This window comes from Lissotriton vulgaris, chromosome 12 (assembly GCF_964263255.1).
Source record: "Lissotriton vulgaris chromosome 12, aLisVul1.2, whole genome shotgun sequence".
In the NCBI taxonomy this organism is placed as follows: domain Eukaryota; kingdom Metazoa; phylum Chordata; class Amphibia; order Caudata; family Salamandridae; genus Lissotriton; species Lissotriton vulgaris.
In genome coordinates this window covers 288,053,387-288,078,990 of record NC_141700.1, presented here as the reverse complement: position 1 = coordinate 288,078,990, position 25,604 = coordinate 288,053,387, and the positions used below count along the sequence as shown (strand labels likewise).

General features: G+C 45.0%; 1 protein-coding gene across 1 annotated transcript in view; it reads left to right on the top strand.

The window, feature by feature from the left end:
* LOC147673983 (fatty acyl-CoA hydrolase precursor, medium chain-like) overlaps positions 1–16,705 on the top strand; it is a 419,415-nt gene extending 402,710 nt beyond the window's left edge. The window contains exons 13-14 of the mRNA XM_086945068.1: positions 15,969–16,041; positions 16,128–16,705. Coding sequence (XP_086801194.1) covers positions 15,969–16,041; positions 16,128–16,314 — 260 coding nt within the window. The 3' untranslated portion in view covers positions 16,315–16,705. The remainder of the gene's footprint in view (positions 1–15,968; positions 16,042–16,127) is intronic.
* Positions 16,706–25,604: the final 8,899 nt, after the last annotated feature.

The following is a 25,604-nucleotide window of genomic DNA, read 5'->3' as shown; positions in this document are numbered from 1 at the left end:
AATGTAGAAATGCCACAAGTATGTTAAATTCTGAACTGCTTGCTTTGCGTTAAAATAAAAATAAAAATGCTTCACTGAGTGCAGAGGCTATGATTATAGTAAAGACGTACTGTGTTTTTATTTGCAGAAAAGAGAGAATTTTGTATATCCAGCATTTCACTCCTTATTATCTAGTGTTCTAAGCATTAAGGAAGACTGATACCGGGGAGTCCAGGGGGGTTGGCCAAGATGAGGAAGATGGCAGAAGCAGCTTAGAAGGCTCCGCTGGGGCCAACTATTATACTCCTGCATCTGGCCACCACCAGGTCCCGGGCCCCTGTGGTGAGGCTTTCCTAGCCCATTTAGATGTCAAGGGGCTGCATCAGCAAGTTGTTTGGCAACCGCTCATGGCAGGACTGCAAGGATCATGGGGACTCAGTGTGGCAGGCTGGGTTCCCTTTCACTGCTGTGCAATGGCGTGTGATGACTCGGGCTGTGGCAAGTGGGCTGCCAGACAGTTGGCGGCTCCGCAGGGACCCACACCAGGTCTTCATCTCCTGGACAATGCTTGAGAAGCTCCCATGCAACAGACGGCGATGCAGAGGCCCTCCCTATCATATTGCCCAAAGCGATGTGTGGTGCTCACGGGGATGGGCTGGAAATAGTCCCCAGACCCTCACACAGCGGTAGCGGGGGGACCGGCAAAGGCGTACCTCACTCTCTATGATCTACTGGTGGATCTGGAGACAACTGGGGGGTCAGGTCAGTCCTATGCCCCCCTTTTTCCTCTCTTTTTTCATTTACAGAGAGCCTATTAAAATACCCCCTTCCCTTTGTGACATCAAGGAGGGCTGCCTGAGGGCCTGAATCTGGGCCGACACTGCTGTGCCTCTTTGGCTACTCCCCTGGCATGACACTTTTTGTGATCTGGGAGCATATCTTAGATATCCTGCCTCTCCTTTCATCGACCGCTGCGACGAGCAGCTGCTCATGTTGCCCTACCATATTTGGGGGTGGGGCAAGCGGGCTGCATACGACTCAACATGGGATTGAATGAGTGGCTGATTCCTGTTTTCCCTGAATTTCCTGGTGGCTGTATGCCACAGCTAACCGCTGGGGGCAGAAATGGGAAGCAAACGCAAGCCAAGCTAGGCCTGCACGGGATACTCAAATTCTAGAGGCAGTACCCTCCTGGTCACCCTCCTTGGAGGTAAAGATAGATGATGTGGCCATAGAGGTAGGCCACCTTTGAGAGAACCACAAAAAGCTGCAAGAGAGAGTGACTGATTGAGACATCTGTATGACAGCAGCAGTCTCAGGCAATGAACCTTCAACAACAGGTGTGGGAACTCTCTGACCGACTTTGTGTCCTGAAGGACAGGATGGAGGATGTGGAGGGTCTGATTGCCACAAGAACATTTGCTTGGTGGGCCTGCCGCAAGGTGGGGAGAAAAAAGACATGGTGATTGAAAAGAAGCCGACACGTTGAGTAGGTAAGAGCTTCTCTTTATTTCATTCATAAGAATCCACGTCCAGCAGCAACTGCAGTCCAGCCCCCCTCACCAGTTCCACGCAGGGAACTCCCACGTCCTGCATTCCACACTCACTTTCCACACAAACCAACAAACCCCCCATACTTCACAAAACAAGAGAAAAGAAAAATAGTCCAAATAACCAAAGGAATAACAACAATAAACATAAGAGAATAGTACTGGTGCTGGATGAACCAAAGTTATAATCTGCAGTAATCCTTTAACCTAACAGGAGCAGTCTTAACCCTGGAAGACACTGCTCTGGTGAGCAGGGCTCGGGGCTGTGCACACATGATCTTTCGAAGAAATATTCACGCGATATGCAGAGCTGGAATCCACCTATACACCCAATTTTTGATTCACATGTGTTGCTTTGTATTCAGGCACCACTGAAACTGCACTCTTATTCCACACCTTACCATTCTCCAGAACAACCACGAAATTCTTCACCTCCCTCACATGAACAGGTGCAGTAAATCTAGCAAAACCCCTTACAAATGAAACATTTTTTTTTACTCTCACCCAGTTACCAACACAAACAGGCAATGCCCTGCAACACGCGTCTCTGGTGCTGTACTTCTTCTGCAGAGCAGCTCTCATATCCACCATGCCTTCCAGCTTCCCCATTTCGACAGACTTCCTGGACATCCAAACCTTGTTCAATTTAGATCCAGCAACTCTACCTCTCAATAGCGTAAAAGGAGAAACCCCTGTGCTGACGTGAGGTGTAGTCCTCAATGCCAACAACATGTTCTCTACAGCTTTCCGTCAATTCAAACCATTCACAAGTTCCAGTTGCAACTGCTCCTTGATCACACGATTCAAGCGCTCCACTACACGATTACTAAGATGGTGGTAAAGAGACGAAAAAGCATGTCTAATGCCATTCTCCTCTAGATAACTTTCCATCTTCCTGGACACCAATTGTGTCCCATTATCCATCACCAGCTCTTCTGGAAGTCCCTCCCTGAGAAACACCTCCTTAAAAAACTTGATCACTACTTCAACATTCACACTATACACAAACTTTACCACTGGCCATTTCGTTATGTAGTCTGTCAACACCAAAACATACTTGGGTGAACAACCCATGACACTGAAAGGCTAAGCAATGTCGAAAGCTATCTTGCATCAACGGGTATCCTTTTCAACAGCCGGATCAATAGGGGAAGGGCACATGACAAGTCTAGTCACTAAGTATACACATGCTGCAATCACAAACATAGTGTTCCATAGCCCTGTCCACCAAAAATCTTCCTTTACTCTCTGTTTCATTGCCCGAATGCCCAGATGACCCTCACGGGCTAAGTCTAAAATCTTCCTGCACGTCCAATTAGGGACTACTAACTGACCACACCTGTGCAAGATACCCCTCACCACAGACAATTCTTCACCAACCCCTCTGCATGGCATTAATTTCATGGGTGTGTCCTTACCATTGGGCCATCCTACAGAAACAACATTTTCCACTGCCTTGAGCTCCACATCTTCCGACACCGCACTCAACCATTTTTGTTCAGACAACGCATCCTTAGCCATATCATTCACAGAAGATACCAAAGACACAATATCCAAATCATCAATAGATTTCTCCCCATCCGCAGCGTCTATTTGGGGTAACCTTGTTAGACAATCAACCACAAAGTTCTTTGCACGGGCAACATACTCAAGTTTATAATTAAATCCTGCAACCTGTACAGCCACTTGACAATGCGCAGAGTGGTGAAAAGATCCACCAGTGGCTTATGATCAGTTCTGAGAACAAAAACATTTCCCCAAAGGTAATTCCTGAAATGTTGCACACCCCAACACAATGCCAAAGCCTCTCTTTCAGTGATGGAATATGAGCCTTCCGCCCCTTGCAATGTCCTTGATGCAAACGCAATGGTTTCCTCTGAACCGTCTGCCTCTTCTGCATGAGGACAGCACTAAGACCCACATTGCTTGCATTAGCAGACACAATGGTCACACCATTGATGTTGGATGATAGGGCCAACACAATGTCCTTTTGATACATTCAAAACTATTCTCACACTCCTCGTTCCACTCAAATCTGATATTCTTCTTCAACAATTGCGCAAACATAAATCTTATCAGAGAAATTACCTGCAAATTTTGCATAATACTCCACCAACCCAAGAAAGGGCCACAATTGGTCCTTGTCAATAGGTCTGGGAGCATTCTGAATGGCTATCAAGATCTTCATCTTAGCCAATCAGACATGGCCTGTGATAATTCGAGCGCTAATAAGATCTGGTCAGCATTGGAGTTGTGGAGAGAGAAGTAAAACCAGTAAGATCAGTCCAATAATTATACCAAGGCTTTTCGGTCCGGTCCTCCCTAACATCAGGTGGCCTTTCGAGAATCGATAATGGGAGTGGGAGTGCAGGAGGGATCCAGAGGCATTCCAACTTGAGTGCTCTTGTTTAATGGCATGTATGAGGACATTAAAAAAAAAAAGAGCTTCATCTTAGGTTACACACCCTTATCAGAAAGGTGGTGACCCATATAGTCCACACCTTCACGTAAAAACTTGCACTTGTCTCTTCTTAGGGTTAATCCACTTGATATCTCTATCTCCAAAACCTCTTTCACTCTTAAATCAGGTTCAGATTCAGTCTTCCCATAAATCAGTATAACATCCTGGAAAAATACAATCCAAATGGTATTTCCAAATAAATTCCCCATCAGCTTTGGAATACCACTGATGCTAATGCCAAAGCAAAGGCATGCAGACATAGTGGTAAGCCCCTTTGGGCTTAGCAAAAGAAGTGAGCTGTGTGGAATCCTTACTCAACTCCACCTCGTGGTATGCTGAAGAGCCATCTAAAGAAGTGAAAAACTTCGCACCTACCAAAGTTGCCAACATCTCATTGATGTTCGGCAAAGGTTAGCGATCAATCTAAATGCCGGAGTCAAGATCACGCAAGTCCACCCAAAGTCTTATAGACTTGTCAGCCATATACGCCTAAACTATGGGCGTCAACCACTCAGACCTCTCGATAGGTTTAATTACGCCCATGTCACACAACCTTTTCAACTCTACATATAATTCATTTTGCAGACTCAGTGGCATACATGGAAACATTTTAGGACGGGGACGTGGGAGATTTAAAGTAAAAAATCTGGAGAATGAAAATTCCCTATTGACTTCCATTGTAAAAAATGCAATTTCAGGTGGGAGACAGCTGAAATAAAGCCATTTTTGGCTTGGAAAATCGGTAGGCTCCCGCCTGGATCAGATCTATTGGCATGTATGTGTGGTACTTTGCGCACTTTATGGACAACCTCTTGTCCATTTTTTGCAACAACAAAAGGGAACATACGAGCTCTTTGAATATTGTTGCAGCTTGCATCAGTTGTTCCGGGTATTCTACGGCAGTAAAGCTTTGACCTGCTGCATGTGCAACACAAAAGCCAATCATCGTTTGTGTCTAGATGGATTTTTGCTTGGAACAGTGACATGAGTACTAACCAGGAAGGGAGGGGACAGGATTCCCCTGGGTGGCCCCCCGCTCGTGCCGCCCAGCTGCAAGATTAACGGAAGGGAAAGGGCAGAGGGTTTACTGTCTCAGCCCCCTCATCATGCCTTATTCTCCGATGTTTCAAAAACGAAGGAAAAATTACATTCCCATTGTCCCTACGCTACTGTGTGGCCCTCTCACCTGCAGAAAGCTCGCACGACCGTCGATGTTTAACGCGGCCCCCCCATGTCACTTTTCCATGATGCTCCAAATTCCCCGCAGGCAAGTGGACAAAGAGGGCGGCGTTATTGCCCCTCTGCCTTTTGAACCCCCCGCCAATTCGCTGCTTCAGGGAACCCCGCGTAATACGTTTCCTATTGCGTGGTTTCCGTTTTCCTATGGTTGAGGCCAAGCTCTCACCTTCCTCTTCCGGTTCTCTTGACCCGGAAGGGTTTTCTACCTGTGTTCCCACCCCTTGATGCCACTTAAGGCACCACGCCCCCTAGGTGGGTTGGTGACCGAGAGAGTATAAACACGCAATTTACGCCCAATAGATTTCACCCATGCCCATGCCCTCCTGTCCGCCATCCTTTGATTCTGCCATGAAGTGATACTGTAGACAGTTGTATGAGGAGAGATGGCATGGAATTTAAGACACAGTAGGAACACAAGCGGCGTGAATGTCTGCTCGCTGTGGCTCATTGGGAATCTGAGAAAACCCGTAAAACCACAACTAATTAGTCATGAAATATTTGGCACCATTGCTTTTGTGAGAAGGAATAGCAGCGTTTTCCATTGTCGCTGCAGTGTTTTTTTCCAGAAGGAAGTTAACACCATTCCTACGGCTGCCTCTGCTTTTTGACACCTAAGGCTCACTTCACACTCTAGCTACATCAATATTCTGCACCTTGTCCTCAGCTGCAAAGTCAGATCGGCAGTGCATAGTCCGTGATGGGTGCCCCAGGGGCACCTGAAACTTATGGTGCATAGTACATAGCGGTGCCCCAGGGGCACCTGAGTGTTTGGCATAGGAAGTGTCTCTCACGATATTGCGCATCCCCTTCAAGTAACGTGGAAGTGCGGGCAGTATGATTGTGCATCAAGGACGTGACTCATGAGCGCTGTAAGGGTTATTGCACTACACGCCTGACAACCCGCAGATAAGCCGCCTTACACACCCATTGTAATACGAACAGGAAACAAATACAAGACGTCAAAAAGACAAATCCTTCTTAAAAGGAAGCCCAAAACAAAATCAAAATGCTACCAAAAAAAGCCTGACTGCCGTACACTTCGAAAAGTCCAAAAAGTCCAAAAAGAATGAATAAATACAATCAAAAGAAAGGGAGGAACAGAGTGGGAGGCAGTACTGACACAATTGTGGCATTAAGAGGAGATGGGAGGGAGGAATGATATACATACATGTAAGCAGCGTTGCCTCTGAAGATGAACACAGGCAAACAGTAACAGACCAGGAAACCAAGAAAAAAAGTAGTTCCTCAAAGAACACATACAGAGCCATAGCTGAATGAAACAGTACTTAGTCCATGCTGCATAGGAGGATCAGAAAGGAAAAAGGAGGAACAATGAGGCTGGGCTGACCACTAGCAAGCAAGGGTTTTTAAAGGAAACTGAAACAAACAAATCAAAAGCAGGGGGTGGCTTACAAGAGAAATTACAAAAGGTCTTGAATGCTCGACCCAAGAAGGAAGGTTTAGACTTGGCAAAACGCTTATTTTGCTAGGTTGAATTGGGGGTTCAAAACTGCACAATAGGCTGCATTGGCAGGCTTAAGAAAAGTTTTAGAAGGCTACTTTTAGTGGGTGGCACAATGAGTGCTACTGTCCACTAGTAGCATTTCATTTACAGGTCCTGGGTACCCCTGGTACTATATATGAGGGACTTTCATGTAAATTAAATGTACTAATTAGGTGTAAGTCAATTGTACCATATTTTAGGGGAGAGCAAATTCTCTTTAACACTTTTTAGCAGTGGTAAAGTGCACCGAGTTCTAAAAGCCATCAAAAATGGGTTCAGAAAACAGAAGGATGAAGGCAAAATGTTTGGGGTAAGCCTGTAGGGAGGGCCCAGTCCAACACAGGACATATGTACTTAGGTTCTACTGGTGTTGGGATATACTCCTCTGATTTAAAAATGGCACAACCTGGACTCTAGGTGGAAATCCAGAAGTTCTAGGCTCTCTGCATTGAAAAGAAACACCTGTAGTCTTCTCGCAAATGCGAACCGACTTCACCCAGACAAACGTGGAACCTGCATATGACGGCCAACACAACCTTTCCGGCTACAGATTCCAGACTTCACCCACATGATACTTTCCAAGTCAGCAATGGCCGCTCTACTTTTCTTGCCAATGCGAAATCCTGATGGATGACCAGCTTTTTGAACCAACAACAATCTCCTCTTGGCCTCCCTGCCAACGTGAAGCTTCAACTGAGGCTTCTCGCGTGGAACTGGAATAAGTTACAAGGTAAAACTTTCCACTGAGATGAACCTGGTCCTTGTATGTAAATTGATACTTGTATAGCGCACTACTCACCCGCAAGGGTCTCAAGGCGCTTGTACGAATACGGCTGTGGAACCCATCCTGGCTTTCCCTGTGAGGCGTCCACTCCTGGGCACCCCCAAGGTGGAGGCCAGGCATCCTTAGCAGTGTGGGGGCCGTTGTGGAGATTAAGCAAGCTATTGCCCAGAGTTGCAGAGTGGGACTCCATGATTGGAATAGGCACCGAGGCAAGAATTATCAGGTCCGTGGAATTTTTGAGCCCAAGACCTGCCGAGGCGGGGAATTGAACCCTGGTCCCAGGCCAGATCTCTGCATCAGGGTCTGCCACTCTAAGCATTGAGCCACACTTCTCCTGTATCTGACTGGTGCTCTATTGCAATAGGCCAGAACATTGATTTTGACCCATCCATCACGACCAGATAACCACGATTGGCACTTTGTGCTCCTTGTTGATATTTTTACCAAAAATTTAAAAAAATCATAGCTTTGGTTCTACCTATTGGCTTTTAACATTTTATTTATTCAATTCAATTCAATAAATCTTTATTCGGATATATTTGTTGTGTCCATAAAAGCACAGGTCAAATCAATTAGTTTACAGAATACTTAGAAGTTCTTTAAAATGCATAAAAATACAGTACTCAAAAAAGAGATAGCATCTGGAATATACACATTAATTAAATTGTTACCATTCACTTATAGGCATATTTTATCAAGACAAACTAGAGTTTACCCTTCATTCATCACCCAAAGTGGTACGTGCATGAACAGCTGCTTTTAAAAAAGAACAGACTCGAAAAATCAAAACATCTTCTTCCAAACTAAGAATTTTAGTGTAGGCTGTTTTATGGTCAGTAATAATAGAAATTTCCTTAAAAACAGGATTAAAAACAGATTGGTATACATTTGATAAGAATTACAAAAGAATAAAAAGTGAACCATGGTTTGTTTACTCTGATTGTCACATGGGCACGTCTTTTGCTCAAGTTTAGTATCATACCCTAACGGAAAACAAAGCATGTATTTCATGGTATCCGCTCTTAAACGGAACAGTAGTCCTCTTTCCCATCGATTAATATTCTTCAAAAGATAGCCTGAAGGCAGTTTGGGTTACAAATTCTCAATTGACATATACGTTCCTACAGACTGTTTCGACATCTCTTCAGCCTGTCTTAACATACTATACTTTTCATATAGCAACCAGGGCCGGACTGGGAACAAAAACTGGCCCTGACAAAGTGGTCGGCCGGCCCCCTCCCACTCCCCCGAGGTTGTTGGGGGTGCGGCGAGCTCTATTTCAGGGCCGATTTTTGGCCGATTTTGTTACAGGGCGGATTTTGCAGCTATGCTGCTAAAACGGCCCGATAACAAAACCGGCCCCCACCCTGCGGCACACCGGAGGATTGCCCGGTGCCCGCTATGGCCAGTCCAGCCCTGATAGCAACCACAGCCGGGAGCCAAGCTATATCCATTCCCTTGTCGCAATTGAGACAATCTGAGATTATGCTTTGTGTTTGTGTTGCCGCAGGATTCTGCCATACTTTGAGCCAAAAAATGGTTGGCCGGGCTCTGATGAAATCTTCTATGTATGTCAAGTTCAGCTCCCCGTGACAAACATACTTAGAGCAGTAATCGGGGCTCCTAACAATTTTCTACAGAATCTGTTCTATGTTTGAATACCCTTGCAGCCAGAGTATCCCCAAACCTCTGCCCCGTAGGTTCCCACCGACATACATTGTAATTTAAAAATTTTAATGATTAGTAATACTACCTCGGCCTTTCTTGGTTGGGTTAATGACAATACAGAATTAATAACCTTAGCAAATTTGCTTCTAATGTGTGAAACATGAGTGGTCCACAGGCTGTTAGCTGCGAATACCTTGCCCAAATAGGGAAAAGTGCTGGTGCTTTGAAAACATTCATTTCCTATGGTAAATGATTTAATAGATTGTTTCTTTGGTCACAAGCCATTAAAAAGGATTTTTTAAAATTTGTACGAAGGTCTAAAATAGCCATAAAATAAAAAAAAAACGTAATTAAAGTGCGTAGTGCATTTGGGGTGCAGCCCATTAAGACCGCATCGTCTGCATATAGTAAAGCGGGGAGAGTGCTGCCATTAATCTTAGGGACGTCATTTGTAAGCTTATGCAATTCATTAATATATAAAATAAAAAGCAGTGTGTCCAATACGCACCCCTGCCTAACTCCCCTGCCAATATTGATGTCCTCAGTCACCTCCCTGTTTTTACCAATCCGCACTTGTGCCTTTAGTTCCCTATGTAAATACACCAAAAAAGGAACTAAAACTTCGTCCAACCCATATTTTACATGGATAGACCAGAGATGTGACCTATTTACAAAATCAAAGATGGATATTAAGTCCATGAACGTCAAATAAATAGGGGATTTTCGTGCCACACTGTATTTATCAATGATTAAATTGAGGTTAAGGCACTGTTCAACAGTGCCCACTTTACTTCTGAAACCTAGTTGGCAGGGATTTAAAATATGTTTCTCCTCAGCCCAAGTCCTTATTTTGCTAAACAGGATTCTCCCAAGAATTTTGAGGGTATTGTCGATCAGGGAGATTGGTCTACAACAGCTAGGGTTGAAGCGATCACCTTTTTTAAAAATAGGGACTATAATACTAGTAGACTATGTGCGAGAAATTGAAACAGCAGTTAAATTGTTAAAAACATTTAATAAAAGGGCTCCCCAGAATTTTGGTTCGTATTTTATGAGATCTATTGGTAGCTCATCCGGCCCCGGTGCCTTGTTGCCCAAACTCTGCTGTATAGCTCCCTGAACTTCGGATACAGTTATCTCAATCTTGGCAGATCTTTGGAGACTGTATGGGTCCTCAATCCCTGTTGTCGTTTCGTAAATCTTAGAGAAATGGGATACCCATACTTCACTAGAGATTGTACAACTTATCGAGGTTAATATAAGACCTGCTGATCTCATCTCCTTCACTGCTTGCCAAAAACCCATCCTGTTATTAAGTTTGGCGGCACATGCAAGGTTGTCCCATCTCTCTTTTAAGACAGCATCTTTCCTATGTTTTATAATGGACTTATATTGGTGCCTTAATGATTTTGTAAGTGTTTGATCCCTAGGCTTTGTTGACATGGCCTTGCTAAGAGCTCTATTGGCTCTGGAGCAGGCCTCATGAAACCAGCATGGGCCCTGATTGGGTTCAGTTAGTGGTTTGGTTAACAAAGATTTGATACCCCCACACAGTTGGTTATGATCACCTGGAGTCAGACATCCAACAATAAATGTGGACAAAGAAGGAGGGTTTGAATTGATGGACAGGAAGATGTGGCGCTCATGCGTGTATGATTAGTCGGTAAAGCTGTAAAACATTTGAGTCACGGTGCAAAACAGGTCAGGGGAAACAAAGCTAAAGCAAACAACCCCTGCACTGGTACAGGAGACCTATATCAAACATATCAGGCGTGGCTCCAGGTAGCGAACCTACCTGGAGCCACGACTGATGACATCCCTACACTAACCCTTGCGGCCAGAACACAGGTCCCTGCTTCTGTACCGGGACGCATCCGTCCTCCACAGAACCATCTACCACGAGCAGGGAACAACCATCGTAACTTTTCCCGACTGCGCACGCAGCCGGATTCCCACTCCGCCGTGCGATCCATGTGCAAAAGAATAGACTGCCCTGATGAGTCATATCTAGTAGACCGTGTGACGAAACACTTGTCGGCTGGCGATTACCTATTGTACTGATCAAGATTGTATGATAAATCTTTATCACATGCAAAACCTGGAGTTAGACCCTTATTTATTCGAATGAACATTGTATTTATGGTGGGATTCTGACATCGGAACCTACACCACCACAAAACGTGTGCACAGGACTCTGTTCTTATCCATCAATAAATGTTCTATATGTTTTAACCATTCTAAGGAAAAGATCACAGCTATTACCACCTCTCCAGACCACTCTTAAATTATCAGTTGCGGGCACTAAATTATAAGCCCCGAGTTCTTTCCCAAAGTTTGGCCTATGTGCAACTCTTAGGGTGGTAGCAATAGGGTTGTGATCACCTAAAGATGTCTGTATTACTTCAGCTTTTACTAGTTGATCTGCAAATAAGGAGGAAATGAACACAGAGTCAATTATGGAGGCACAGCCTTGCCCTCTGTATGTTGGTACAATTATTTGATCTTTCTGGGGTACTGCCGCAATTTCCATTACGTTCACTAGGTTGGAATTACACAGATGGGCCAACAGTTCAGTCCTCCTGTTACATGGGTGTTTGTCTGCAAACAGTTCTTTATCCAACATGTCGATATTTGAGATCTTTGCATTAAAGTCACCCCCTACGCATATGCCAGCTAATTTGCCTGGGAGTTTTTGCTTTTTCAGATTTGCGATGAAGTTAAACAAATTGTTAAAATTGACATTTGGGGCAGTATGAAAATCATTGTTATAAAAATGTATAAAACAAATAGATACTCCCCTGGTATAGATCAGTGCCTGGAAATTGTCATTCTCAGTTGGTAACACTTTGGTACTACCCCCGGCAAGAATGTTGATCCAAATTGAAATCCTGCAGGAGGGGCGACCCTGCTTGGGGATAGGGTCAGTTTTATTAAAACATTCGAACCCTTCTTGGTATAATTCCCGGGTGGCCCATGTTTCTTAGAGCATTAAAATGTCATATCTTTTGACAGTTGTCACCCATTCATCTAAGACAATTTTAGAAGCCCAACCAGCAACGTTCCAGCTCAAGATGGCTAGATTTAATTTGTTTTCAACAGTGGGTGGATTAGCCATGCTCAAACATGCTGGGCCTACCAGCGGGAAGATAATGTCATCTGTGTGAGGGGAAACCTCCAGATTTTGGTTCTCTCCCAACGATGGTTTGGTTAGCCAGACCCGAACATGCTGGGCCTGCCAACTGCAAGGTAATAACATCTAGCTGGGGGGGGGGGGAGGGGGGGGTGTCCAGTCAGTCTTTTTTGTTTTTTTTTTGAAAACCTTTATTTATCATAAACATGGTACACAGCGTCTGCCTACAACCACTGCGGGCCGGCCGCTATGACAATATATAACCTTCCAAGGTACCTTGCGCTGCAATAGATGACAAAAATAACAACACTACGATAGACTGGCAAGGAGCCACAGGAAAAGGATAAAGAGGGTTTCATTTTGTAATTTTGACGAATCGTCCTAAAGTCAGACCGGGTAGCTGAGAGGGCGGACCACATAAAAGGATATCCACAAGTAAAACATCGTTATCAAATTTCTGGCGTAAGTCATTACAATAAGGATACACAAGCACCGAAGTACATGTCGCCCCAGTTAGCGCCCGCCCAGTCAATATATCACATCAGGAGTTGCAGTCTAGCTTGTCTACGGTATAATAGGATATAAGAGGGATCATTCTATAGCAGCGATGAAAGGATCCTACGACGTACAAAAAGGCACTTATTACATGGGAAAATTCGTAACAGGAAATGCGCCCTCAAACAGTAGTATAAGAGGGAAGGAAAAGCAGGATATGTAATCATTCAGTAACTATGCATTAAAATCGATATCTTGGTCGTAGAATCAATAAACCTTGCGATAAAGACATAGACGCAAAGCGCAAAAATCGTCCCGGAAAGAACTAAACCCAACCCCCATCTGACCCGAGATATATAAGAAAGAAGAAGAGAAACAAGAGAAAGAACAAGAAGAAAAGGCCATAAAAAGAAAAAAGGAAACGAAAATCAAGCCCCAACCCCCCCACCCTGCACGTCGAAGAGGCTACGCCCCCCCCCTACTAACGTGCCTGTCGCCCCAAGAATACCCACATAAGGGAAAGGACGGGGGAAAGTCAACACAACCAGACTCCCGCCCCACCCCATTCGCACAAAGCAGCTCAGGCTCGATCACAAACAGACCAACAGGTCGACAAGCAATGGCGGCGTCGTAGTATAGTTCAGCAAAGCGTCCACATCATAATGGGTGACCGGGCATCCGTCCTGCAATATATAGAGGAAGAGTTCACCCCTGTCCCAACTTGACCCTTCCGTCAATACGTAGCCACTGGAAGTTTGCAATGGGGCACCGCCCCAGACGAATAAGGTGGCCAGACAGGTAGAACAAAAGCAACTCCGTGAGAGACCCCAGAAGCAAGGGACTGAGAAGTGATCTCTTCCAGACATGTAGGCACAAGAACAGGGCTCCGGGCAAATCCCTCAGATTGCGACCCAGTAGGGGCAGCACAAGATGGCTGGGTGGTGAAACAGGCCCGTGAAGGCAATCCGCACATGTTGCAGCACTAGGCCCCGATGTCACATTCACGCGGCCGGTTAAGTTGGATCTGTGACCAACATCATCCAGGGCTCTCCACGGCACCACCTGTAGACACGTAGCAGGTGCACTCAGTGGCGGCAGAGATCCGCTCACGACACCACTTCTCCCGGGATCGCCGGAGCCCTCTTCCCACAGCTGGATGATAATAGCGTCTAGGCGCCGTCCAAGGTCCCTGGCCCCATCCACCCAGGTAAGACGCAGGGAGCTCAGAGCAGCAATGAGGTCACGAGCCGTAGGTTCCATCCTGCTTAGCCAATTTAAACTCACTCGCACTCTGGGTATCTTCTTCCCCGGCCAGTGTCAGTAGCCCCCACCGCACCACCCAGCCAAAAAACTGGTATAAAATCCGCCAGAGCGGGGGCCGGCGCCACCTCCAGCTGCTACGAGCAATCCGCCATTACACTTTGCCAGTACACCGTTCACTCAGTCACAGGATGCCCCATAAGAAGCGCGGGCAGTATTAGCGCTGTGTGGCACAGAGTCCCAGTAGCTGGGACAGACCCACCAACTGTGCGCAGGAGCGCCGACCTCCATATCTCCGAGGTCCGAAAACGATGCACCGGTCTGCCCCAGATCCGCCAGCGCCAGCAACGTTGCGCCCGTTCCAAAATGGCGACCCCAGCCCGTCCAGTAGATCCACACGCAGCACAGAGAACAAAGGAACAGTCTTACTAGGCGGTGGATCAAATCTCCAGCGTGTGCGTCCGTGTCTGAGGCAGCGCTAAATCACCACGTCCGTCTGGGATGGTGCAGTGCATCTCCTGCAGCTCCAAGCTATGGGCTTCGTGGCCCGCAAAGCCGCGACCTCGAGTGGCATCCGCGGCCGGCAGTAACATCCGGTCCCTCGACCAGCAGTCGGGCGCCGCCACGGCATCAGGCAAAAAGGGTAAATGAAAGGGCCGCCGGTCACGGCCGAGCGCCGGAGCTGCCGCCCGCTAATCCTCGCGACTTCCGACGCCGGGTCAGCTTGGCCCGAGCTTGTGCGACCCGGGGAAGAGCAGGATATTAAAAGGATTAATGCCGTGGCGAGCGGAGCTCGCGGACTAGGCGGCCATCTCGCTCCGCGCTCGGCCACGCCCCCTGTCCAGTCAGTCTTGATCGTCAAGACCAGACAGTTTGGAGAACCTGTTATATGTGGATGTCTGGGTTGTCTTCCAGGGTGCCCTGTTTAACGTGTTTGAATCAGGTTTATAAAAATACCCCAATGGGAGTGAACTGATGAGGGTCAAATGTGCAGTGACTTTCTCCTCCATAGTTGATAACAATCTTTTTACCAGGGGTGGTTTTTTAAAATTAATGACTATACAATCCACCTTGATATTCTTTTGGGCGTTACCCACCCACCCAACCCTCCGTGACATTTTATTTATTAAAATGTACTCTATTTATATAAATTGGCTTGGGATTGGTCTTATGTTATGCTGCATCAACATTTTACACATTGCCTATATGATAAGCCTGACAGCTTTGTGCCAAGCTACCAGAGGGTTAGGCACAAATTTATTTAGTGACTTATATGATTCACCCTGAAAAGGATTGTGTTTATTTTTTGAGTGGGGCGCTCATCCCTCCCAACTCAAAGCACAATTTCTTACACACATGCTCCCCCATTCCCCCAACGTGCTCTCCCTGCTGGCTAATCTGTTAGCATAAGGGTGATGAATCCTTTTATTAAGGTCACTTAAATGATATCCTGATGGTTCTCCTGCGATCCTGTGTCCATAGGGTTCACCTCCCATCTAGTCGTTCCTTTATTAACCAATTTGGGTCAAATTCCAGGAGCCAGAGACCCTCCAGCACAAGTTAACGACTGCATCCGTGGTTACTAACCTTGTTATCTTTTAACCAGCCCAACAGAATAATATACCAGTACATTTCAGATAATGTAACATTGTGACAAATTGAACCTTTGCTACTGTTTATTTTCTTTTTGTTACCATTTAATAAAACTTAATCTTTTGCAGTAACATATTTTACTAGCCATTTTCTAGCAGAGAATTGGGTTTTCATCAAGGTTGCTTTCGTAAATTAAAAGGTAAATCTTGAAATGCACAGTTTATTATGATAATGCATGTAACTTCCTCCAGCCATAGGATCTGTCACTGTTAACTGGAAAATGACATCTTTGTTTTACTTCTCAGCTAATTTTACAGATGAGGAAAAAAACCTTAGCAGAACAATGATGAACTACTGGGCAAACTTTGCGCGAAATGGGTAAGAAGCTCAACCAGTATGATGATAACTCCTCAAACAGAAAATCATTTAATCATAAACGACAATTTTAATTGTGTTTTCTGCAGAAACCCTAATGGAGACGGTTTGATGGAATGGCCTGCCTATGGTCTTGGTGAAAAATATCTGGAGATAAACCTGCAGCAGAAGGCAGGAAAGAAGCTGAAAGATCACAGAATAACATTCTGGAGTGAAAAGCTGCCTCAGAAAATTAAGGCACTCAATGCTCAAAAGAAACAACATGCAGAATTATGATTCTTGCACAATATAAAGTAAACATAAAGGAGTCTAATTTAAATTTCTTGTTTTACACTGCCTTTTCTAAATTCTCTTTCTGAAGGCTACTTTCTAAAAGGGAATTTAAGCACAGGCATAGATATTTTGGGTCATATTTTATGGATTAAGTAGTAACATCACTAAAGAGATAACATAAAGAATGGTCCACTTTTTACTTTGGTTCTAAAGAGGATATATAGTTTATGTACGTTTAGATGACAATCAATCAAATTCTAATTCCTCACCTGAGAAAAATTACAAAAGATTGATGCCTTAAATTCAGAAGAAAGATGAGAAGCTGAAGCCTAAGATTATTGTTTATACGTTCTCTAATCAATCGAGGAGATTCTATAAAAATAATCCAAAACAATCTCATTGCATTTGATTTACTAAGGGTTAATGAATGTAACTTTTATTGGTTGTTGATGTAGGGCCACATTTGTTAATATTTGAAGCAAAGAAGCTTAGCAAAAAAAGTTGCGACAAAGGACGAGAGCAGAAAAGTGCCATATTTACTAAGCTGTAGTGTAGTGCTGTGGTGTAGTGCAAGTGTGTGTGTGTGTGTGTGTGTGAGTGATATCAAGCTTAGGTTATGTACTAGAAGTGTACCCCTCCAGTACAAAATACAATGTCTATACAATATCTATAAAGTTGAGAATGTTTCCCCGTGTTTATGTGTGCTGTACAGTACAGCACACAAGCAAAGTTGGAAATGTTGGAGAAAATAAATCTTTTCCCTGATATTACAGCTGCCTGGCGAGGCTTACATTATTGGCATAAAGCACTATCTACCTTTCATAGTAGATAACATTTTGCATCAAAGTCCATGGGCAATTGCATGGGAATGCTCATGTACCACCCGTGGGACACATACTCAATGCAAAACAACTTGCGTATTTTTTTACTTTGGGGGGTACTTAATTATGGTAATCTAGATTTGTGTTGGAAGGTAAATTGCTATTCAAGCCTCTTTGTGTCACTTTTGGTAGCATGGCACAAGCACAAAGGCCTGATAAATATGGCCCATAATGGCTATAATATTCATGATAAGTTTCCCACTCAGCCACACACTGGAATCACTCTGGATCTCACTAATGAGGCATACATAGGTTGAAACCAGCAGGGGATACTTCTGTTTGATTCTATAAGGGATTTGGCCTGGCAGTTTGGGCTGGACTGTTGCTACTAAAGCAGAAACTATGATGTTTAAGGATTTCCCCAGGGGAGGACCTCCTAGCCCCCCCATAAAAACATTGGGTTTGTTCACTAACCTGAAAAAACTAATTCATTGCTCTTACGTCCCATCACTTTAAAATTCTACCAGCCGCCAATGGTTCACACTATAAAACTATCAGCGCATACAAATTCAACAAACCATGGGGCATATTTACAAGACCCTACCCCCATCAGAGATTCACTTTTTTTGATGCTCCGGTAGTGCTGTACTTGCCAATATTTACAAGGCCAAGCAAGGCACTTTGTGTGGCTTTACGCAGACTTGTAAATATGGCCCTCTTTAATGCAGTATTCTGCTTCAAAGGGGCGTGTCATGGGTGTTGCTGCGGGTCTTCCTAAACAACACCCATGGCTTTATGACACTGCTCCAGATTTACAAGGATTCGTAAAACTGAAGCAGCACCAAAAACGAACGCTTTCCAGGGGAGGGATTAAAGTGGTGGAACAAGGAAAAATACTTTTGTTTCTCATTGTTTTTTGCTTTTTCTATGTGTGCTGCATTCTACAGCACACATGGAAGGAGCAAAACACCAATAATGATTGTATTTGTGCAGGAAGGTGTACCTTCCTACATAACAACAATCATCCCTGCAACGCAGGCACCTTTGCACCATGGTGCAAGGGTGCCTGCATTGGTGCAAGGCTGCTGTTTTAGTGCCGGTGCAAGGGAGACCAGAGGGGTGCGCTGTATTCTTGTAAATATGGTGCATCCCTGCATTTTTTCAATGACTCAGCCTGGCGCAGCAAAATTGTTTGCGGCTCTGCGCTGTGCGATTTCATTGTAAATATGCCCCCATGAGTGGGAAATTTGGTAGGGGCATGATCCAGCGGGTTAAAAGCAACAGGTAATCTAACACCACATACTGACCTGGGACCATAAATTAATTCACAACGAACTGGTAATATCCGCTGGGGTCATGTTTTGTAAATATCAAGATTAGTTATTTCTGGTCCCTACTTAATGTTTCACTGATGAAAGAGTTCTTTCCTATGGTCAATGGACCATTAGTTGAACTCGTAGATGGTGATAAGATATACAAATTTAATCTACTTACACAATAGAAATGATCAGAGAGTCGGGATGTATTTTGAATTTTTATCTCGGATAAAATTCATGTGAACCACTTACAAAGTACAGAACAGGCTCAGTTTCTCACAGGAAGGATGATTCAAACAATCAATTAAATGCATGTATTATACTTTTCAATGACACTGCATGAAAGGGAGAGGATAGAGAGAAAAGCACATACGCGCATACACAGATATCATTATATTTACCTAGAATGTTGAGAAAACCAACTCCCTGGCCTAGGAATAGGAAGGTGTTCCCCAGGAAAGATCTGGTGAATGAAGACTTCAGGACAGGACAGATGACCTCTCTATCACCAACGCTTGCATAGCACCCCTCTCTAACACTCTCTTCCTCCTCAAGATTCTACCGCAATCTTCTTCTAAATTTATTTGCTTAAGATAATTGGTTCAGCAATTCGATTCTTTTTCAGCATCACTCGTCATTTGAACAGCATCCCGGTCTCATGCTTCAGCATCTCCATCTGGAACTAACTTAACTAACTAGGAATTACCTCAATTATATCTTTCTGTTGGTACCACCCATTAATGTTTCAAACTTATGAAATTTCTAACTCTGATTGGATAGGCAAGGGGAGGTGATCATCACACCATGCTTACATATTACTCTCTTCAGTTAGTCCTTTGTTAATAAACCCATCCCCTTAATTTTTTATTCAAACTTTATTTCCCACCCGCATTCCCTATGTAATTGTCACAGATTATAAAAAAGTCTGCAGGTTCCCATCCATTTCAGTGGACTGTCTTTTCGGTTCTCAGGGAAGTATCCGCTCGCAACCTTGGCCGATGTTCAAGTTGACATTGCGTCTTCCAGCTTGGTTGCAATACGCATGTGCGGTAGAACGAGAGGAATACACTGTGGTACACGTTTTTAGGGCCATATTAAGCGCTATTGAAAGTGTCAAAAAGACAAATGTTAAAATCAAAAATTAATGATTTCACTGTACAGCACCTATCTCTACTCTAGTCCCATTTACGTATTATTACTCTCCTCTTGTTCAATTCTTCCTGAGCATATCCTCTACACCTCTCTGATCCTCAACATTTCCCTGCTCTTCTAATTTTGCTCTACTCCGTGTTTTGATGAAAACCTCAGGTATGTCAACTATTGGTACCCGGTCCTCCTGACTTGTGCTCGGTTCTTCGTTGTCAAACTTTCTAGAGTCTCTTGCTCCAGAATCGTCAACTGTACAACCTTCAGCAGCTTCAACTGTTTGTGTCAGTTGTGGTATTTCCTCATCAGGGGCTGCCACTCATTTAGTATGACTGGCATGTACCCAGTTTGGCAGACCTGTACACTTCACTGCTGTGGTAGTGACCAATATGACTTGCCATGGCTCATCCCACCTTGGTGCTAGGCACTACTCTCTGGTGTGATCCTTTACTATCACCCAACCTCCAGGACTCAAATCATGTGCTTGATCAGGCTGCCTATTCACTGCGTCTTCTCTAACCTGGTGAGATATAGAACTCACTAATCCATTGCAATAATCCAATACCAGATCATCAGTTATATTCAGCCGTCTATGTCCTGGTATACATGCTTGTCTCATTGCTCTTCCCATGATAAATTTCATGGGGACTCAGTCCTGTGTTTCTGACAGGAATGCTTCTGAGTCCCATCAGCACAAGAGGCAACACATCTGGCCAACTCATTGAAGTGGATGCACACACCTTTACCAATCTTAACTTTATTGTGCCATTCAATTGTTTTACCACTCCAGAAACCTCTGAGGGGTATGCACAGTGCAGTTTCTGTTTGACCTTGAATGCTTCACAGATTATTCAACTTATTTCATTGTTAAAGTGATTTTCTCTATCTGATTCCAAAGTTACTGGAAAACCAAATCGTGGAATGTGTTCCCTCAACAATAATCTGGCAACAGTGATACTGTCATTTCTTCTTGTGGGGTATGCTTCCACCCACCGTGAAAACAAACAAACAATCACAAGGAATTACCTCAATCCCCTGCATGATGATAGTGCTATGAAGTCTAGCTGTAGCCTCACAAATGGTTTTTCTGCTTTCCCAATTCTTCCCCAACTGACCACTGTCTTTCTTCCTGGGTTTATTTGTTGACATGTTAAACATCTCTGGCAAAGTTTTTCTGTGACTGTCCTAAATCTTGGATTGTACCAATCCTGTCTGAATTGTCATATCATAGCATCCCTGCCTACATGTGTGTCTCCATGGTACATTCTCGCCATTTGTGAGCGCAAACAATCTGGCATAACTGGTTTGCCATCATGGCACAGCCACACACCATCTGCTTCCCTTCGTTCACAACCCTGCTTTATCCAATTTTCCATTTCACTTTCTTCCACTTCCTCCTGCAACTGTCTCACCTCTTCCCATGTTTCAAAAACTGAAAATGACATTAGTTGGCAGCTAACTCCACTTGTTTCCATTTTTCTGTTTATTGATATGTTTCTGGCACAATACTGAGCAACTTGGTCAGCGTAACGGTTACCAGCTGTCACTTTGTCATTTCCTGACTGGTGAGCAGCACACTTGACCACTGCTAGTTCTTTTGTCAATTTTATTGCTTTCAATAGTTATTTCACAAATTTTCCGTATCTAATAGGGGATCCTGAAGAAGTTGTGTATCTCCTTTCTGACCACAATTGGCCAAAATCGTGCACAACCCCGTAACCATATTGACCATCAGTGAATATGGTCATTCTCCAATTGTTCCCAATTCTGCATGCTTTCATTAAAGCTATCAATTTGGATACTTGTGCAGATTTTACTTTAGGCAAACAGGAAGCTTCAATAACCCCAGTCAATTTGCATACAGCATAGGCTGCACTCAGTCCGCCTTCCTCAAGTCTTAAACAAGAGCCATCAACGAATAACTTATGTTCTGGCTCTTTCAATGCTTCTTGCTGTATATCAGGACATGGCTTGGTGCACATTTCGGTAACATCTAAATTGTCATGTTCTACCTCATCTTTCACTTCTTCACATTTGGGGTTTGGTAATAATGTAGCTGGATTCACTAGAGTACACCAGATTACAGTCACATTTTCTGCTCCCAGAATTATTCTTTTGTACTTAGTCATCCGACTAGGGGTAAGGTGCTGAGTTCGATTTCTTGTTAATAGGATCTCAACAGAATGTGGAACATGTACCTTCTCTGGATGTCACATCACAATTGACTCACTTTGTTCTATGCTCATACAGGTAGCAGCAACAGCTTTTAAGCTGTCAGGTAATGCTGAAGCCACAGGATCAAAAGTAGGTGAAAAATAGGCTACTGGACGTCGGCTTAATCAATGTGTCTGGGTTAAGACGGAGAGTGCACAACCTTCTCTTTCACAACAGAATGGTGCAAATTCTTTTGTATAGACACGGATTGCTGGGGCCTCAAATAAACAGGTTTGTAATTTCACAAAGGCTTCTACACTTTCATCATCCAAAAGTATTGGGTCCTTTGCTCTTTTTCGTGTCATTTGAATTAGGGACTTTGCTAAAAGGGAAAACCCTACAATCCACTGTCTGCAGTATCCTACCACCCCAGAAAAATTCTGTTCACTCTCTGAGTTTGAGGTAATTGCATTTCTCCTATTATTCGAATTCTTTCTGTGGTCAAAGTCATAGTCAAATCAGTCTTTATTTCAATCATTTTGATCATAAAAGACACAATGTTGTTTATAGTATTACATTGTGACTGAAAAAAACTGATATACATACAGTGTTAAATGCCATAGATACATTAGGAGATAAACAATGAAGCTCTATATCTATAAAATACGTTATATAAAAAATTCTTTAAAAAGTATCAAATAAGATGTTAAAAAAGTTAAAAAAATTAATAAAATGTCGATGATTTAATAGTATAACAAGTACATCGCTCAGTCGGGGGCGGAGCTAGCTCCCAACCGAGATGGCTGCTTGAGCCGAGAGCTCCCTCGCCTCCATTACAATCCTGTCAACTATCCTCATATTAGCGGTGATCTGAGTCATCCATTAGATCGGTCCCTATCACCGGAACATCTGAGGCTGCTGTTGGGCGATTTTCAGGCTTCTGCTCGACCGGGAAGCACTGTGGCGGACTGCTGGGCCTGGCCGCAGCATACGCTGTGAGAAGCTGGGCCTGGCTGCATGCTAAGAAACATCCTACGGACCCCCGGGAAGTGGAGGTACTACCGCTGCGACCCAGACCACCCGGAGTGCAGAGGCAGAGAGTCGCAACTACCGGATCGGCCGCTGGCGATCGGCAGACAAACGCGAGGAGTAAGCGGGAGAGAGCCGCCGGAAACCTCCGACCGCGGCATGGCTCCACTACGCGAGTGCCTGGCTTCAGTTGGGTCTACCGATAGGCCGATGTAAGGCGGCGCTCAGAGAACGGCACAGCGGCACTGGAAACAAAGTGTAGGACCCCTTGGCAGTTGTTTTGCCTCACCTGGGCTCCCGGGCCACTGCCGATTAATCTCTGGAGGATCCACTAGACAGCTGGCACATAGGACTCCACGACGTTGGAAGCCCCCCACTCCCCACGGCACGGCAGAGGAGAACCAGTACCGGGCGTCACTAGCTGCCGGGTATCTGCAGGACAGATTGCCGATCGGTGTGGCCGTCTACACCACCACAGACCTTGGAACCCCACAGTGCAGCCGAGGAGTGGCGACTTGCCGGAGGCCCAAAGGAGAAGAGTTTGCGCCATCGCTGAAGGTACGGGGCAGGGACAGACTCTGGGGCGCAAATAGCACAACACTGAGGCAAGGAGAGCCGGGCACGACCATACATGGACTCATAGCACCCGGATTGTGGAGGGGAGCCCAATTCCGCATGGCTCCAGTAGATACAGGGCCTGGGCCTCACTAGACAGAGCGACCCCCCATATATTAGGCTTCTACAGTATTGCAGACGGAGTGGGAAGCAGCGACTGAAGGCTGCGCGGACCCTTGCTCGAAACGGATTGGGTGTTGCCCCAACCGGACTGGCCTGGCTCTCTACTGTGAGTGGCCCCCCCTTTCCTAGCCCAGATGGCGCAGCTGGCTGAGAGCAGCGTAGACGACCACAGGAGATTCTTGGGACCCTCGCAACTCTTGCCCACTAGGTGCTGGGAACCGCCACATTGACATGGGGTGCCCAGACAGGACCCAACCTAAATTGACCTTTGATAACAAAAGGTCCAAATCCAGTGGACCCCCCCCCTTCAGGGATGGAAAAAACCGGGGCTGAGACGTCTGCGGAGAGAGACCCGGCGGAATCTGATTTCCGTAGTATCTTACTGGCCATGAAAAAAAACCTGCAGGGAGGGATCACCTCCCTAGGAACGAATATGGACACTCTCACGTACCGCATGGACCGGATGGCAGAGCGTTTGAACAAACACGCCGAACGTCGTGACATGTCGGAGCGTCGTATAGGAGAGGTTGAAGAGGTACAGACCACCCTAGACTCACAACATAAGCAACTCGGCAGGGTGATGCAACTCCTACAAGACAAGACAGAAGACTTGGAGGCGCAGTCCCGAAGATGCAATATAAGCATCACAGGTCTGCCGGAGACCACACAAACGGGGAACATCGAACTGTTTGTTGAGGCTCTGTTAAAGAAACTGTTAGGGGAGACAGCCTTCTCTGAGATGTTTGTCATTGAGAGAGCGCACCGTACTCTGGGACCAAGGCCTAAACCTGGAGCTCCTCCATGCCCCATCATAGCCAAGCTACTCAACTACAGAGACCAAAGCACGGCGTTGAAGCTTGCTAGGGAAAAACAACCGCTGAGCTATGAGGGCTTTTCGCTCTCTCTCTTCCCCGACTTCACCGCGAGGGTGCAGGAAGCGAGACGACAGTTTGTACCTATGAAACGTCAGCTGCGCGAAATGGGTGCCAATTATGCCATGTTGTACCCGGCCAAGCTACGAGTCAATAGACAGGGGAACGTTACACAAAGGGGGGTTGAACCCATGCAGTCGCGGGGACCTGGGCGCTATATGATATGTGTAGAGAGGGGTCCCCGCAGGAAGGAAGTGTTATGTGCACCATACACCAAAACTTATTTATTACTTTTTCAGTTCTATAGACAATAATCAAAATTACTCAAGAAGGGTATTGTAGTTTATTTTCCAATACCCAGTGTCGTACACTTAACAATACATTCATAATTCATTTCAGAAAGCCCCAAAGTCGGGGGAGAAGAGGGTAGGGGAGTGAAGGAGGGGGTGTGCTCATGGCAGGGTAAAGTCAAAAGAAATAGACGTAATTACAATGGACACAATCAAAAATGATAACATCTGAATCAAAACAAATTTGACACAATCGCCTGAAGAATTAGGGCATTCAATATAGAATTAATACACAAAAGACCTTCAACGGTCACACATAAAGCATTAGTACTATTTGAAGGACTAGTGCCGGAGGTCTGTGTCGGAGAGAAGAGCCGTCGACGTTTCGACCCCTGGCCGTAGGCTAAGTTAGGTCCTTCAACGGGGTCTTCATCAGGACAGAAAGGGCGTGGGAGGGAGGGGCAGTAATATCTGTGAAATTAAAACACTAGATCAGATCACTATTAATGAAGCCATCATTCATTTAATCAGAGTAACAGCGATTTACCATGGGCTTAGGGCCAAATGGGCCTCTAAGTGTGGAAGATATTAGAGTGAGAACAGCCAAAGGTCATGTTCAGACTCAAGTGATATAAATTCACTAGAACACAGAGGGGAAAGCTAACAGATTGTCACATACAGGTGGGATTTTTAAGAGATTATGGAAACACTCACTTAGTTTGTCTACCAATCAGCCGATTGGTGAGATTTCCTGTTGTCACCCCACACTGTTGTCAACCCATGCGGGGAATTTTGGATACCAGGCAGTTTCACGAACTGCAAGTGGAATGTTGAGATTAGTGATGGATCTATGGGATTGGCATTGTTTAGTACCCCTTAAGACATGCAGACTTACTTAAAAGAAAGGGGGGGCGACCTTACTCGTCA